This window comes from Conger conger, chromosome 11 (assembly GCF_963514075.1).
Source record: "Conger conger chromosome 11, fConCon1.1, whole genome shotgun sequence".
Taxonomy (NCBI): domain Eukaryota; kingdom Metazoa; phylum Chordata; class Actinopteri; order Anguilliformes; family Congridae; genus Conger; species Conger conger.
In genome coordinates, this window is record NC_083770.1 from 14,800,222 (window position 1) to 14,815,699 (window position 15,478).

Below are 15,478 nucleotides of genomic sequence, written 5' to 3' on the forward strand. Positions count from 1 at the left end.
TCAAGAGAGGAATCGCAGCAACACACACGCTCAAACCACAACATATTTATCCCACCCCTTCTCTGTGAACGGACTGACATTGAAACGCCATTAGCTGTGGGAATTAGAACCAATTTTCAACCAATGTGCTTGAATTATTGTACAGCGATACAATGTTTTGCTACGGAGTGCTGCCCTGAATATAAGGACTATAAACATAGGCAGAGGTTGAGTCAACATGTCAGTGAGCCTTTTTCAATGATAGGAAGGAAATTACAATGATCTTACCTTTTGTACCTTTAAATGCCCAATGTGTTGTCCTAATACAGATGTGGACTCAGAAAAAGAGCGGGAGATGGAAAGGGAGAGCAAGAGGAAGAGGCATAGGGAGCGCAAATCAGCCAGGAAAGGGAATTCACACAGTGGGCAAGGAACCAAAGGGAATTCACACAGTGGGCAAGGAACCAAAGAAGAGGAGGAGAAAGCGAGGGAAGGCAGGGGCGTGAAAAAGAAGGCAAAGGAAGGGAAGACGAGACAGGAGGAATGGGAAGGAGGGGAGGAGACCCCCAAGCACAGGAAGAACTGCAAGAATGAGAGAACCAGGAAACAGAAAGAGGACAAGAAGGAGGATGAAGATGGTGAGTCCAGGAGGAAGAGGACCAAAGACCGGCGAGCTAAGAGGGATGAGGAGAAGAAGAGAGAGAAAGAGAACAGGGAAAGGAAAGAGAAGGTTGAAAAGATCAACAAGGACAAAAAGAGGAAGAAAAAAAAGAGGAGAGTGGTGACGAGGTAAGGGCGGTGATCGGCAGGTGGTATTTCTGTTCTTGTGCAAGCATGCAGTTCCTGCTAAGTCGCTAAGTCACAAAGGCCTACATGCAGTCTAACCAGCTTTGAAACATGTGTTTCACAAGAGTTCTTTCAAATTATGTTTTTATATTATGTAAATGATGACCATAGTGTGCAGACAAAAGGGAGCCACTTATCTGAACCACTTACTGTCCTTAAGCACTCACCGTAAAACCAGCTTTTAGATCCCTGAAGGGCTGCAGGCTTTTCTTTTTTTTACTACAAAAAGCTTATTTTAGAAAATATTATATATATATAATTGAAAATAAGGCGTGTGAATTTCTAGCCAGTCAGACATAGATAAATAAATAAATAAATAAATAAATAAATAAAACTGAAGCTTTTAAATAGGCTACACTGAAAACTGAAAAACAAGCAGATGTTCTGGAGCTTGTGGCGTTCCAGGACTGGAGCTTGATGTCCCTATTTTTAAGTCAGTTTCTCAGATGCTCAAAATGACGAAAGCATTCTTCAGAGAAACAGACTTAAGAATGCAAAGCAACGCACTGCGACTGCGTCTCAGGGCGGACGCACACGTGCTCACATCGCATTGCGAACTCTCCAGCTCCTCCTCTGAGGAGTCCTCCTCTGAAGAAGACGAGGAGGAAGAGGAGCCGTCTGAGGAAGAGGGGGTTTCAGTGACGCTCTCTCCGGAGGAGCTGGAGAAGCTGAAAGAGGCAGTGGAGGAGAGGAAGAAGACCATCGCCACGCTAAGAGCCAAACCACTGCCCATGAGGAAGAAGCTGGTGACCCTGAGGTGAGACAGGAAATGAATCACGCCATCTCCATGGTGAGTCCATGGTTGCTGCTTAGCGCCAGTGGTGGTGTGTCAAATACAGGTTCTTCTAAGTCACTTTCCAAATAGTATCACCCAAGTGTCTAAATTATACATCATAACTGAAACATTCTGTTAATACGTGGGTGTATGCTGATATCTTGTACTATTTTGTATGCTAGTATCTCATACTGAGATGGTGCTGTATACCTGATGTTACCGAATATATCCGTGTCTTTATAGCAGGTTTATGCTTTCATCGTGCATTCTTAAGAGCGGTCCTGAAGGAGGCAGTCAGGCGACACGCGTTTGTTCTGTTCCAGGGAATCCCAGGAGTTTGTGGAGAAGTACGAAGGCGCTCTGGGGATGGGCAAGGGCAGGAGGCTGTACGCTTACAAAGTCATGATGGTGAAGGTGGGGACCCTCCATTCTGCATGAACAGAGACCGTGTTATGAGGCTTGTCTTGGGTGCCATTTCAGCCAAGAAAGTTCACGCAAGGAGAAAATGGGTGTTTTTCCACTGGCCGAGTGTACGATTCTGTCAGCGGATACCAGTCATTCACCAGTGAATAGGAGTAGTGTGGGGCTTCACGGTAGGGCAGGGCTGAGGAAGGAAGCCATTTCCAGAAAATGGTGGCACTTCCTCTGTGTTCCTCAGGCTTCTGTTGTTCAGCCTCGAGGCAGAAGTTGCCCTGACTCATAGATGCAGAAACAGGCAACAGCACTCAAATCTTAACCGTAACCATGAGGAAAAAACATGAAAATGATTCAGGTCAGTACTGGGGCGACTTCCTCTTATACCAAGCTATTTGGGTCCTGCCCGTTAGTGGTGAATGCTGGGAAGCATTTCTTATCGCACTCAATTCAGTGGGGAAATGATTCAATGCTAATTTAATACTTGACTGTGTCTGTGACCTGAAACTATCTTTTCCAACAAAGGAAGACACAATTTGCAATATTGACTACGTGACCATGTCTCCCCCTTTAGATGTTCTGATTTCAAATCTGTAATAGCGGTTGTCCTTTTTTGTAAATTTTCTACCTGTTGTACAAGAGCGCCATCTGTTGGTAAAAAGTCTGCTATTGCTGTATTTGTTTGTAGAAATGGATGAAGTTTCAGAGAGATTTTGAGAACTTCAAAACAGCCTGCATTCCCTGGGAGATGAAAATAAAGGAGATTGAAAGTAAGCTTATTTAAAGCCTCAACTGCAGTGTTATCAGCTACCCGAATTTTATAATGCCCCAGGGATTCAAGTCGACACAATGAACTATGTTACACTTATAACCAATGAAGTAATTAAAGGCTGGATAGCGCTAGAAGGTGTAGCCAAATTTATATTGGCATCCAATACAAACAATTTTCCACTGGAATCAATATTTCATATTCCAGCTGACCCTCAGATATTGATGTTTCTCAATGAGCCATGTCTTCCTTTTTAAATAATCTAAAATGGTGGATATACTCTCTGTCTAGGCCATTTTGGCTCTTCGGTTGCCTCGTACTTCATCTTCCTGCGCTGGATGTACGGCATCAACATGATTTTGTTTGGGCTGACCTTTGGCCTTGTCATGGTACCTGAGGTAAGAACAGCAGAGCATTCTGACTGTGAAATATTTCTTCTCAAATCTTTGTATTTTTAATGTATTTGTATTTGTGTTTTGAACGAGCATGTGTTTACCAACTGTGATTTTCTGTTCACTACCAAAAATATGTACACTTATACTTTTTATACTATAATAATTTACCTTTGTTTCCATGTGCTGTTTCCACTGATTTCTTAACTAAAAAGATATATACTATAAAAAAGATATACTATAAAATATATGGCAGTAATCCCAGATGGGATGAACACAGACTCCTTGAGATACCAAGTTTAAAAATGGATAATTGCCTCATCACATAAGCAGGGAAAGCATTTCTACATCAGCACTCAACAGCAACGTCTTTGCTTTACCACACAGTAAATTCCAAAATGACTTTACTATAGGTCTTAAGCCCCTGGTCTAGCTAACACAGATTAGTTCCTTACCAAAATCCAGCCTGAGAAATTAAATCTAGCCGAAAAGCATGAAAGCAGAGGTGTGCAGGTGTGTTATATTCCTCAGATGACCTGTTTGTGTGTGTTAAAGACACTCAGGTACATGCTGATTGTATGTGTGTGAGAGAGAAAAAGATATATATATATATATATATATATATATATTGTTTTATTTGTACACCAGTGTGTTATATTTTCTCAGTTTGGAAGTATGGTTTCTCAGGTTGATTGTATATGTGAGTGAGTGAGTGAGAGAGAGAAAGAGAGATATATATATATCTTTATGTTTGTACACCAGTGTGTTATATTCCTCAGGTTGGGGGTATGTAGTGAGTGTGGGAGAGAGGGTGTTTTAAGTCCTGTGGTCTGCCCAGGCCCTGATGGGGAAGCCGTATGGCAGCATGCCCAGGAAGACAGTGCCCCGGGCGGAGGAGAGCAGTGCCATGGACTTTGCCGTCCTGTGGGACTTTGGGGTGAGCACCGTCCAATCACACGTTGTTATCCCCTCCTATTGTCCAATAGCATAGTGCTATAGCATCATTGGCAAAGCAAAGAGAAAGTAGTTTGAAGTAGGAAAGTGCATAATGGTTTGTTGATCTATAAGGAATACTGTGTTACTATCCTATCAAATAAAGTATTTGCTTTCTTTTATTAGACCAGGGGGACTGCTGCGTAAGCTGGCTTTCACTGTCTTTCAGTGCTTATCACCTTAAGAGTCCACACTTGTTATTTCCTGTTGTGTACAGCAGTTGGCCTTTAATAGGCTTTAGCCAGGAAACCGTAGAATTGCCTTGCAGTTTAATACCATGGAATAGGTTTCATACACATCAAAAGTGTTTCAAAAAGATGAATGAATTCCATTGCATGTGGTTCAGATGTTAACAGAGGTGTGTGTCTTTCTGTTTGTCTCTCTGTCTGTCTGTCTGTGTGTGTGTCTGTGTGTCTGCCTGTCTCTCCGTCTGTGGCAGGGCTATGCCCAGTACTCAGTCCTGTTCTATGGGTTCTACAGCAGCCAGCGTGCCATTGGCTGGCTGAAGTTCCGCATGCCCCTGTCCTACTTCCTGGTTGGAGTGGGGACAGTGGCCTACAGCTACATGGTGGTTATCCGAACGTGAGTGTCTGTCACATCCCACGGTGATGGGGCGGCTTGTGTCTGACCCTGTGCTTCTCATATTTGTCTTTAATATTTACCCCTGCTCTATGGCTTGATGCTGATGCAAATGGAGCCTGCTGTGGTCTTTGCCAATATAATAGAGGCAAGCACACATCCAAAGTGTTTAGCGCAGCTGCTAGGTAAAAATGAAAGACGCTAAGTTAGAAAGTAATTCCTGCACTCTTCTGTTAATGCTCCCTGGTGATACAGTATATTTAATAAAGTGGCTCACGTTAATAACTGTATTAGCAGGGAGCATTAACAGCAGTGGGTGGGCATTGCTTTCTAACTCTGTTATGGTTTTAAAACAGGGAATCCTTGGTGGACTTCGCTGCACAACAACAGATATGATTAGCTCAGTGAGCTAAAGATCCAGGTGAGGGCCATTGAGCTACAGACCAAGGTCCCCAGCCAACCGTTAATCACAGCCCTACCGCTCATTTACATGCTCGCCGATGTCTCTGAACTCTGCTGAGGTTTCTAGGAGATTGCACTGGGCTTACACCTCAGTTTGCAGGTTTGACTCCCAGGGGGGGGCACTACCATAGTCCCTTCTCAGCAAAGGCGCTTTAAACTTACCGTCAGTAAATATCCATTTGTATAAATTGAAGAATGCAACCTGTGTAAGTTGCTCTGGACTGGAGCGTCTGCTAAATGTCTACCAGACCTGGTTCAAATACGTAATTGTTTTGGATTCAAATGCTTTTCTGTGCTCGATTGATCTTGCCTGGTGAAATTGAGCCAACCAAGAGGGCCGGAAGGTGTGCTTTGCACTTATTGAGAGTATTTCATAGGCTCCAATACACCATCTATGCTCGGTAAAGTGCAGAGGAGTATTTGATGCAAAACAGTTACGCATTTTTGACCCAGGTGCGATGCAATGTGTGTCACTTGACAGCATGGCACGGAATGCCAACGAGGAAGGGGGCGGGGATGACACCAGCTTCAACTTCAGCTGGAAGCTGTTCACCAGCTGGGACTACCTCATCGGTAACCCGGAAACTGCTGACAACAAGTTTGCCTCCATCACCACCAGCTTTAAGGTACAGCCCTTTCACCCCAAATGGCCACTTTGAGGTCACTTTCAAACATTCCTGTTTAGTATGGGAGGGTTTTAGAGGGAGTTTGATTGTGCGTGCATGTGTAATGTGAATGTGTGTGCATACAGTATATGTACAATGTGTCTGTCTTTGTGTGTTTGTTGAGTCCCATAATTGTATAGACATTGTTCAGGACATAAAGCTGGAGGGACCCGTGTGGAGAAGGAACCCTTGTGGGTTTAGCTCATGTTCCTCAGGGTCATTTTTGGGGTTGTTTGTCCCAGGAGTCCATCGTGGAGGAGCAGGAGAGTCACAAGGACGAGAACATCCATCTGACCCGCTTCCTTAGGGTGCTGGCCAACTTCCTGGTCCTGTGCTGTCTGGCAGGAAGTGGTTATCTCATCTACTTTGTGGTCAGGCGGTCTCAGAAGTTTGCCTTAGAGGGCCTGGAGAACCACAGCTGGTGGGAGAGGAATGAGGTACAGAGCCATTTACTACCTGCACTAAGGAAGCGGTCATCAAATACACTTGACCAATCTGAAACAACTGAGAGGTGAACTGTCCGACTACTTTTGGTCCCATAAAGTTTGTGCTTAAAAAGAGATGTCATTCCTACACGGATATGGCTGTAAATAACTGCAGGTGGCAGTCTGCTCTTTAACCTCCCATTCATTGCTTCATTTCAAATCCAATGTGCTAGAGTAGAGAGCCAAAAGAACAGAAATTACTACTGTTCCAATAATTTCAGACTGCTCTGTGTATGTGTTCATCCAAATGACTTGCATACCTTCTTCTACTGATGTGAGCCCTCTCTCTCTCTCTCCCTCTCTCTCTCTTTCTGTGCATGTGTGTAATATCTTTATATCTCAGGTAAACATGGTGATGTCACTGTTGGGCATGTTCTGCCCGATGCTCTTTGATGTGATCAGCGCTCTGGAGAATTACCACCCTCGCATCGCCCTCCAGTGGCAGCTAGGACGGATCTTCGCCCTGTTTCTCGGCAACCTCTACACCTTCATCATCGCCCTGATGGATCAGATTAACCTCAAGGTACACCTACTCTGCGTCTCACTTTAAAATATGATCAAAATATGATATCACCCCAGGCTATGATAATGGTGCCCCAATAGCATAGCCTGGGTGCCAAACATCTGTTATATAAGCATAGCTTATATAGGGGGCGACATGGCTCATGCAGTAAGAGCAGTCGTCTGGCAGTCGGAGGGTTGCCGGTTTGATCCCCCACCCGAGCTGTGTCGATGTGTCCCTGAGCAAGACACCTAACCCCCAAATGCTCCTGATGAGCTGGTCGGTGCCTTGCATGGCAGCCAATCGCCGTTGGTGTGTGAGTGTGTGTATGAATGGGTGAATGAGAAACATCAATTGTACAGCGCTTTGGATAAAAGCGCTATATAAATGCCAACCACTTACCATTTATAGCTGAATTAGCATTAGCATAGCATTACCATACTGCATAGGGTAATGCATTAGCATAGTTAACTGCCTAATGGGTCTGGTAATGCTTTTTTTTTTTTTTCTTGAATCCCATTATTAAACAGCAATATTGGTCCAAAATGTGGTTGGGCACACAGATTGGTTGTCACATGAATAGGTTGCGGCCATCCAAGAAAAATCTGAATTATGATTTGTCCAGTGTAGACAACCACCTCTTCATTATGAACACAACAAACCGACTAGCACGTATGACCGTTTCCAGGCCCTGCGGCTGTTGCTAACTTGCTAGCCCGGGCACCATTTTGTGTTGTGCAGAGACAGGAAGAGGACGTGGTGAAGCTCAACATGACTGCGTGGCAGGCCAGCCTGTACAACGGCACACTGCCGGCCAACAGCACCGCTCTCCCCGTGACCGTGTCGCCTGCCGACGTCCCCAGGGGCCCCTGCTGGGAGACCATGGTGGGACAGGTACTGCACATCACAGGGGTGACACATAGGGGCCCCTGCTGGGAGACCATGGTGGGACAGGTACTGCACATCACAGGGGTGACACATAGGGGCCCCTGCTGGGAGACCATGGTGGGACAGGTACTGCACATCACAGGGGTGACACATAGGGGCCCCTGCTGGGAGACCATGGTGGGACAGGTACTGCACATCACAGGGGTGACACATAGGGGCCCCTGCTGGGAGACCATGGTGGGACAGGTACTGCACATCACGGGTGACACATAGGGGCCCGTGCTGGGAGACCATGGTGGGACAGGTACTGCACATCACAGGGGTGACACATAGGGGCCCGTGCTGGGAGACCATGGTGGGACAGGTACTGCACATCACAGGGGTGACACATAGGGGCCCGTGCAGGTGTTGGGCCCTTGAGAACGGCATTTCACCAGCCAGAATTGTCTCCTGCTTAGTCTAATAGTCTAATTAGTCTTGGATAAAAGCTTTAGCTAAATAATGAATTGTTATTTTATTTGGTAGCACAATATGTGATGGTGTTGTGATTGTGTAATGGATTTACATGGCATGTAATGACATGGCTGTGTGTATAATGGGCATATTTTGGAGATTCTCAGGAAATACTGATGTAGCGCCCCACCAATATGGTAACAAAAACCAAGAAACCAATGAAAAACACAAGTTCATTTTAACATTTAAAAATAATCCAGATTGATAATGAGTAACTGCCAAGTGTACCTGCGCAGGTGTGTGAGTGGTCTTAGTGGTTTGGATAGGAGTGAGGTCCTCTCTGACCATGTGGTCACACTGACCTGGTCCTCCTGTGCGGACAGGAGTTTGTACGCCTCATAATATCGGACACGATGACCACGTACATCACACTGCTGATCGGTGACTTCCTGCGGGCGGTCTGCGTGCGCTTCCTCAACTACTGCTGGTGCTGGGACCTGGAGCACGGCTTTGTGAGTCTTACAGACCGCTACAGACCACTACAGACATCTATCACATGAAACACACAATTACATTCTGAACGTGTGGACTATAGACCACTGTAGACCCCCACAGACATCTACAGGACCACTGCAGACCACTACAGATATCTATAGAAAACACACAAGTACATTCTCAATAGGTGCACTGCAGATACTATGGACCACTGCACGCATCTACAGGAGACACGCAATTACATTCTGTACACTACAGACCACTATCGACTCCTGCGACTACAGCTAAGAATCACTTAGCTCCACTACAAGAACCTGCTAGAATCTGTAAGTACCACTACAGACCGGGAAATGTGTGCAGTTATGTTCCGTTAAGAATCCTACAGTGTGGAATGACATGCATGTGGTCCAGCACAGACTGCCACAGACCACGATTGGGAACAAACAGTTTAGGCAGTTTAGGAACTGGATAGCACTATGTATATAAGATTTTAAATGTATGAAATATAAGATATATATCATATGAGGGAGAGTCTGTGTGTGTGTGTGTGTGTGTGTGTGTGTGGAATATATTTGATTTGGGGTCTCTTTTTCTCCCAAATGAAAGCCCTCCTACTCAGAGTTTGATGTCAGCGGAAACGTGCTGGGGCTGATATTCAACCAAGGGATGATCTGGTAGGAAGACACGCCCGGTCAACCAACCCAAAACTACACCACGCATTGCTCATGTTAGCTCAAGCAATCCAAAATTACACCTCACAGCACTCCTGTTAGCTCAACCAACCCAAAACTACATCACTAATTGCTCATGGTAGCACAACCAACCCAAAACTACATCACAAATTGTTCATATTAGCTCAACCATCCAGAATCTACAGCACACAGAGCTCCTGTTACCTCAACCAACCCAAAACCACACACAGAGCTCACACTGGGTACAGAACAATCTGTCTTTAAAATAATTTTAAAAAGAGGTTTTGTTGGCAGAAATTCTTTTATGTAATGAGAGACAGGGAAATTCAGTCCCACTCAGAGGGAAAGCGAGCGAGAAAATCAATTTGAGTGGCAGGTGGTTTTGTCTGCTCCTGTCTGTTGCCATGGAAATGGCCAGATTGACAGCGTTTGTCTGTGCCCTCTGTTGCCCTGGTAGCTGCTTGATTGGCTGTGCCCCCCGGTGTTCTTTGCTTCTGCCCACTCTCTGTATTACCATGGAAACCACCTCTGAGTGACATCTCTCTCTCTCTCTCTCTCTCCCCCCCTCTCTCTCATTCTCTCTCTCTGCATGGTGTTTATGTGTGTATGTGCATGTTTATGTGTATAAACGCGTGTGTGAACGCATATATCTGCGTACGTGTATGTACACGTATGTCTGTATGTATTTGTTTGTCATACACATGCATGCCTGTGTGTGTGTGTATGTGTATATCTGTGCATGCGTGTGTCTATGTGGGTGTCTGCATGTGTTTGTATGTGTGTACATATGTATGAATGTGTGTGTGTATGCGTGTGTTTTTATGCGTGTGTGTATGTGTGTGTGTCTGCATGTGTTTGTATGTGTGTACATATGTATGAATGTGTGTGTATGCGTGTGTTTTTATGCGTGTGTGTATGTGGGCTCAGGATGGGCGCGTTCTACGCCCCCTGCCTCCCCGCGCTGAACGTGCTGCGGCTGCACGTCTCCATGTACCTGCAGTGCTGGGCCGTGATGAGCTGCAACGTGCCGCAGGAGCGCGTCTTCAAGGCCTCGGGCTCCAACAACTTCTACATGGCCATGCTGCTGGTCATCCTGTTCCTGTCCACACTGCCCGCCATCTACACCATCGTCTCCATCCCGCCCTCCTTCGACTGCGGCCCCTTCAGGTCACACCGACCGACCCCCGAAAACACCCGCCGTCTTATTCTGCATATCTACGCCAGCCCCCTACTTCAGGCCGGACTAGTCAGTCACAGAACGTAACTATCATGCTGGTGTCAGCATGACATGCAAGTCAAGCTAATCGATCGCAGAATACATCCAACACACAGTTTCCACCGGCAATCATCAAATCTGGATCTAAATCCAGCTCTGGTTTTCTAAATGTAAATGTGTATGTTAAAATAAAGAAGAACATTATTTCCTCAAAATAAGTTCCTTACCCCTTCTCTGTTTTAGTGGGAAGAGCCGTATGTTTGACGTGATCCAGGAGACCCTGGAGAGCGATTTTCCTGCGTGGTTTGGAACGGTGTTCAGCTACGCCTCGAACCCTGGACTCATTCTCCCCTTCATTCTGCTCATGGTGTGAGTGTGCTTGAGACAGCCAATCAGGAGCCGAGAATAAGACACATGACTAACATCTAATTGGCAAAGCACCATAGAACATTTTATATAGGGGCATTTCATAACGGGTTGTAACTTGTGTCAGATACTTGTGTTGGTTCCTCTAAACATACACTGTAATATGTAACAGAAGCACTGAATCTCATATACAGGTGAAACTCGAAAAATTAGAATATCATGCAAAAGTTCATTTATTTCAGTAATTCAACTAAAAAGGTGAAACTAATATATCATATAGACTCATTACATGCAAAGTGAGATATTCCAAGCCTTTATTTCTTATATTTTTGATGATTATGGCTTAAAGCTTATGAAAACCCCAAATTCAAAATCTCAGAAAATTAGAATATTGTGGAAAGGTTCAATATTGTACGCTCAAAGTGTCACACTCTAATCAGCGAATTAATCCAAAACACCTGCAAAGGGTTCCTGAGCCTTTAAATTGTCTCTCAGTATGGTTCAGTAGAATTCACAATCATGGGGAAGACTGCTGACCTGACTGTTGTTCAGAAAACCATCATCGACACCCTCCACAAGGAGGGAAAGCCTCAAAAGGTAATTGCAAGAGAAGTTGGATGTTCTCAAAGTGCTATATCAAAGCACATTAATAGAAAGTTAAGTGGAAGGAAAAAGTGTGGAAGAAAAAGGTGCACAAGCAGCAGGGATGACCGCATCCTGGAGAGGATTGTCAGGAAAAGGCCATTCAAAAGTGTGGGAGAGCTTCACAAGGAGTGGACTGGGGCTGGAGTTGATGCATCAAGAGCCACCACACACAGACGGATCCTGGACATGGGCTTCACATGTCGTATTCCTCTTGTGAAGCCGCTCCTGAATAACAAACACCGCCAGAAGCGTCTTACCTGGGCTAAAGAAAAAAAGAACTGGTCTGTTGCTCAGTGATACAAAGTCCTCTTCTCTGATGAGAGCAAATTTTGCTTCTCATTTGGAAACCAAGGTCCCAGAGTCTGGAGGAAGAATGGAGAGGCACACAATCCAAGATGCTTAAAGTCCAGTGTGAAGTTTCCACAGTCAGTGTTGATTTGGGGAGCCATGTCATCTGCTGGTGTTGGTCCACTGTGCTTTATGCTTTATGCTTTAAGTCCAGGGTCAACGCAACCGTCTACCAGGAAATTTTAGAGCACTTCATGGTTCCTTCAGCAGACAAGCTTTATGGAGACGCTGACGCTGACTTAGCACCTGCACACACTGCCAAAAGTACCAAAACCTGGTTCAATGACCATGGGATTACTGTGCTTGATTGGCCAGCAAACTCACCTGACCTGAACCCCATAGAGAATCTATGGGGCATTGCCAAGAGAAAGATGAGAGACATGAGACCGAACAATGCAGAAGAGCTGAAGGCTGCTATTGAAGCATCCTGGTCTTCCATAACACCTCAGCAGTGCCACAGGCTGATCGCATCCATGCCACACCGCATTGAGGCAGAAATTCGTGCAAAAGGGGCCCAAACCAAGTACTGAGTACATATGCATGATTATACTTTTCAGAGGGCCGACATTTCTGTATTTAAAATCCTTTTTTGATTGATTTCATGTAATATTCTAATTTTCTGAGATTTTGAATTTGAGGTTTTCATAAGCTGTAAGCCATAATCATCAAAATTATAACAAATAAAGGCTTGAAATATCTTGCTTTGCATGTAATTTGTCTATGTAATATATTAGTTTCACCTTTAAAGTTGAGTTATTGAAATAAATGAACTTTTGCACGATATTCTAATTTTTTGAGTTTCCATCAACTGAAAAAAATACTCTAATATTAAGTCTTACTGTATTTCTTCAAGGCATTTATTCATTTTTAATGTTTTTAGTTTAGCCATTTATTATCTGCACTCCACGTCCAAGACCTACAAGACTGCCAACGCTGAGCTAAAAAAGAAGCTACAGGCTGTAAGTCATATCAAGACTCCATCCCTTTAAACTGCAAATCAACAACAAATTACAAACAAAAAGTATGTGCAGCTGACTATGAGGGTTATACTTTCATTTCATATAATTTATAGTTGTATTTAGATCTTATACTTGGAAAAGATCTCACTCTCTGTCTGTGTTCAGTGCCTTAAAGTTTAATGTTTCTTTTTGGTATCCTATTGGTTCAAATGACTTACCTGATTGATCGACTGATCTGCCAGTATTCTCTTGGGTTTACAAGTATCCAGATTAACCAGGAGAGGGCAGTCACAGTTGTAACAAAGCCCTGCCTGTTCTGCACTGAAAAAGTGGTTGATGAGGGTCGACAAAATTCAAGTGTACACATGCAATTTAAATGTAATCTGTAAATAAGCACAAATAAGCACACATAAGAATTTGCAAATTCAATGCAAAACCTAAGCTTTCTTCAAATAAGCAGTTTGTACACAATGGCTTGTGTGTTTCGCTCCCCCAGCAAAATGAAGAGAACAAGAAGAAGAACAAGAAGGCTGCCTTGAAGGCCGCGAGCGAGCTGGATGAAGCAAGGAACACTGCCTCCTGCAGGCAGGAGGAGAACAACGCATCACTGAACAATAGAAGTGAGAGACACCTATGAATTTGTCTCATTTTCTGTACCTTTATTATGGTTTTATATCAGTACAGGCTATACACTGGTTTCTGATTCCCTGTAAAGTGACCATGGGTGTATTGAAAGGCGCTTTATAAAATGTATTATTATTATTATTATTATTATCATGAGTATTATTTCTGTGTAGACTGATACTCCATATAGTTCATAAAAATTATAATTTCAGGGTTTTATATTAATTGTTATTTGTATTCTCTCCTCTCCCCCTCACTTTCCCTCACCCTGCACTCTTACCTCCTCTCTCTGTCTCTCTCTTCCCCACACTCTCTCTCACTCTCTCTCCCTCTCTCTGTCTTCCCCACCCTCTCTCTCTCTCCCTCTCTCTCATTCTCTCTCTCCCTCTCTCTGTCTTCCCCACCCTCTCTGTCTCCCTCTCTCTCTGTCTTCCCCACCTTCCCTCCCCCTCTCTCTCTTTCCCTCCCTCTTTCCTCCTCTCTCACTCTCTCATTCTCTCTCATTCTCTCTCTCCCTCTCTCTCTCCCTCTCTCTCCCTCTCTCCCCCCCTCTCTCCCTCTCTCCCCCCTCTCTCTCTCCCTCTCTCTCCCCACCCTCTCTTTCTGACAGCGGACAGGAGAGCCCACAGTGAGAGATTTGACCAGGACCAATCGCACAGTGAGAGATTTGACCCGGACCAATCGCACAGTGAGAGATTTGACCAGGACCAATCGAGGCAGCAGCTCCGCCCCTCACAGGAGCGAGTGGGACGTCCCTCAGGAGCCCCGCCCCCCCGCGCCCCCACCACCAGGCCCCCGCCTCCCCGTGGGGCTGGAGCGCAGGGGTACCTCCCCGGGCACCCGCGGCAACCGGAACCCAGAATGCAACGGGCCCAAGACTCACAGAGGCGCTGACAGGTGCCACCGTCAGTCATGGATGCTAGAACAAGAACAAGAACAAGAACAAGAACTTATAAGATTTTATACGATTTTGGGAACGTTATGGGAACAGAAGCGATCGGCCCATGTTATCTGGGAAAGACTGCAGGCTTCCCGCCCTGAATAACTGCAGAATGACAGAAGTACATTCAGAAAGCATATTTATTTATTTTTGTAAGGAAGATATTGTGTTGAAAAATCACTTTTTTGGCAAGTGCGTGTTTACCCTGGTGTAAAAGCCCTCCAGTACAACAGTTGAGACCCCTGCTCCAGAGTGAAGGTTGCACTGGGAAAGGGCTGTGGGTAGGGGGCAGTGTTTCACACATTGTGGGACATTTCCCCTGTACACTGGTCTCCCGGGGGACATGGAATATCCACTGTATTTTCTCCTACATAAGCAATGTAATAAGATAGGGCTGACTTAATTTTCAGTATAGCAACCGGATTTGAATTTTACAGGGCAACGGGTGTTGGTTATGATTTCGTAATTTGTACAGTTTTGTCTACATAATGGGGACAAAAGCTTGATTTAGTGATTTTTAGCTCCTGTTCCTACCCCCGGCCTCACCCTCGTCCTTACCTGCCCCCTGACTGAGTAACAGAATTGGCAGGAACGTTCAGACAGGTACCTGAATGGGGGGTACAAGGCCTGAAGCATACATTATTCAGAGAGGAAACGGACTCCCTTGAAGCCTTCCTTTACATCGCAGGATTTTATTTAAGGAACCCGCGCAAGAATAAAGGGATCGGTTAAATATTTCAGAAGCCAAGACATGACTTGTCTAGGGCAGTAAGATCAGGTCACTGCAGGGAATGCTGCTTATTGGCCACTAGGGGGCACTGTTCCTGTGGACCGTGACATTTTTTTGTCTCTGCCCATCTGTAGGGTTGTAGGATGGATGTCCCACCCTTTTAGCAGCATGTGTGATGTTAGTCCTACCATGTCAACCACTCAAGGGAACAGTATATGGCCATGTTGGTGTTTAGTGCTTTCTAGGGTGGCCTTCTACTGA

The 15,478-nt window shown here is 45.0% G+C and overlaps 1 protein-coding gene across 1 annotated transcript in view; it reads left to right on the forward strand.

Annotated features, from left to right (window-relative positions):
- tmc1 (transmembrane channel-like 1) overlaps positions 1 to 14,441 on the forward strand; it is a 35,345-nt gene extending 20,904 nt beyond the window's left edge. Inside the window, exons 3-20 of the mRNA XM_061260613.1 lie at positions 309 to 768; positions 1,391 to 1,582; positions 1,924 to 2,014; positions 2,703 to 2,784; positions 3,075 to 3,181; positions 4,014 to 4,112; positions 4,608 to 4,750; positions 5,691 to 5,835; positions 6,117 to 6,311; positions 6,703 to 6,882; positions 7,603 to 7,755; positions 8,586 to 8,714; positions 9,304 to 9,371; positions 10,317 to 10,556; positions 10,849 to 10,974; positions 12,845 to 12,923; positions 13,420 to 13,543; positions 14,158 to 14,441. Of these exons, the coding sequence (XP_061116597.1) occupies positions 335 to 768; positions 1,391 to 1,582; positions 1,924 to 2,014; positions 2,703 to 2,784; positions 3,075 to 3,181; positions 4,014 to 4,112; positions 4,608 to 4,750; positions 5,691 to 5,835; positions 6,117 to 6,311; positions 6,703 to 6,882; positions 7,603 to 7,755; positions 8,586 to 8,714; positions 9,304 to 9,371; positions 10,317 to 10,556; positions 10,849 to 10,974; positions 12,845 to 12,923; positions 13,420 to 13,543; positions 14,158 to 14,441 (2,871 nt within the window). The 5' untranslated portion in view covers positions 309 to 334. The remainder of the gene's footprint in view (positions 1 to 308; positions 769 to 1,390; positions 1,583 to 1,923; positions 2,015 to 2,702; positions 2,785 to 3,074; positions 3,182 to 4,013; positions 4,113 to 4,607; positions 4,751 to 5,690; positions 5,836 to 6,116; positions 6,312 to 6,702; positions 6,883 to 7,602; positions 7,756 to 8,585; positions 8,715 to 9,303; positions 9,372 to 10,316; positions 10,557 to 10,848; positions 10,975 to 12,844; positions 12,924 to 13,419; positions 13,544 to 14,157) is intronic.
- The last annotated feature ends 1,037 nt before the right edge of the window (positions 14,442 to 15,478 follow it).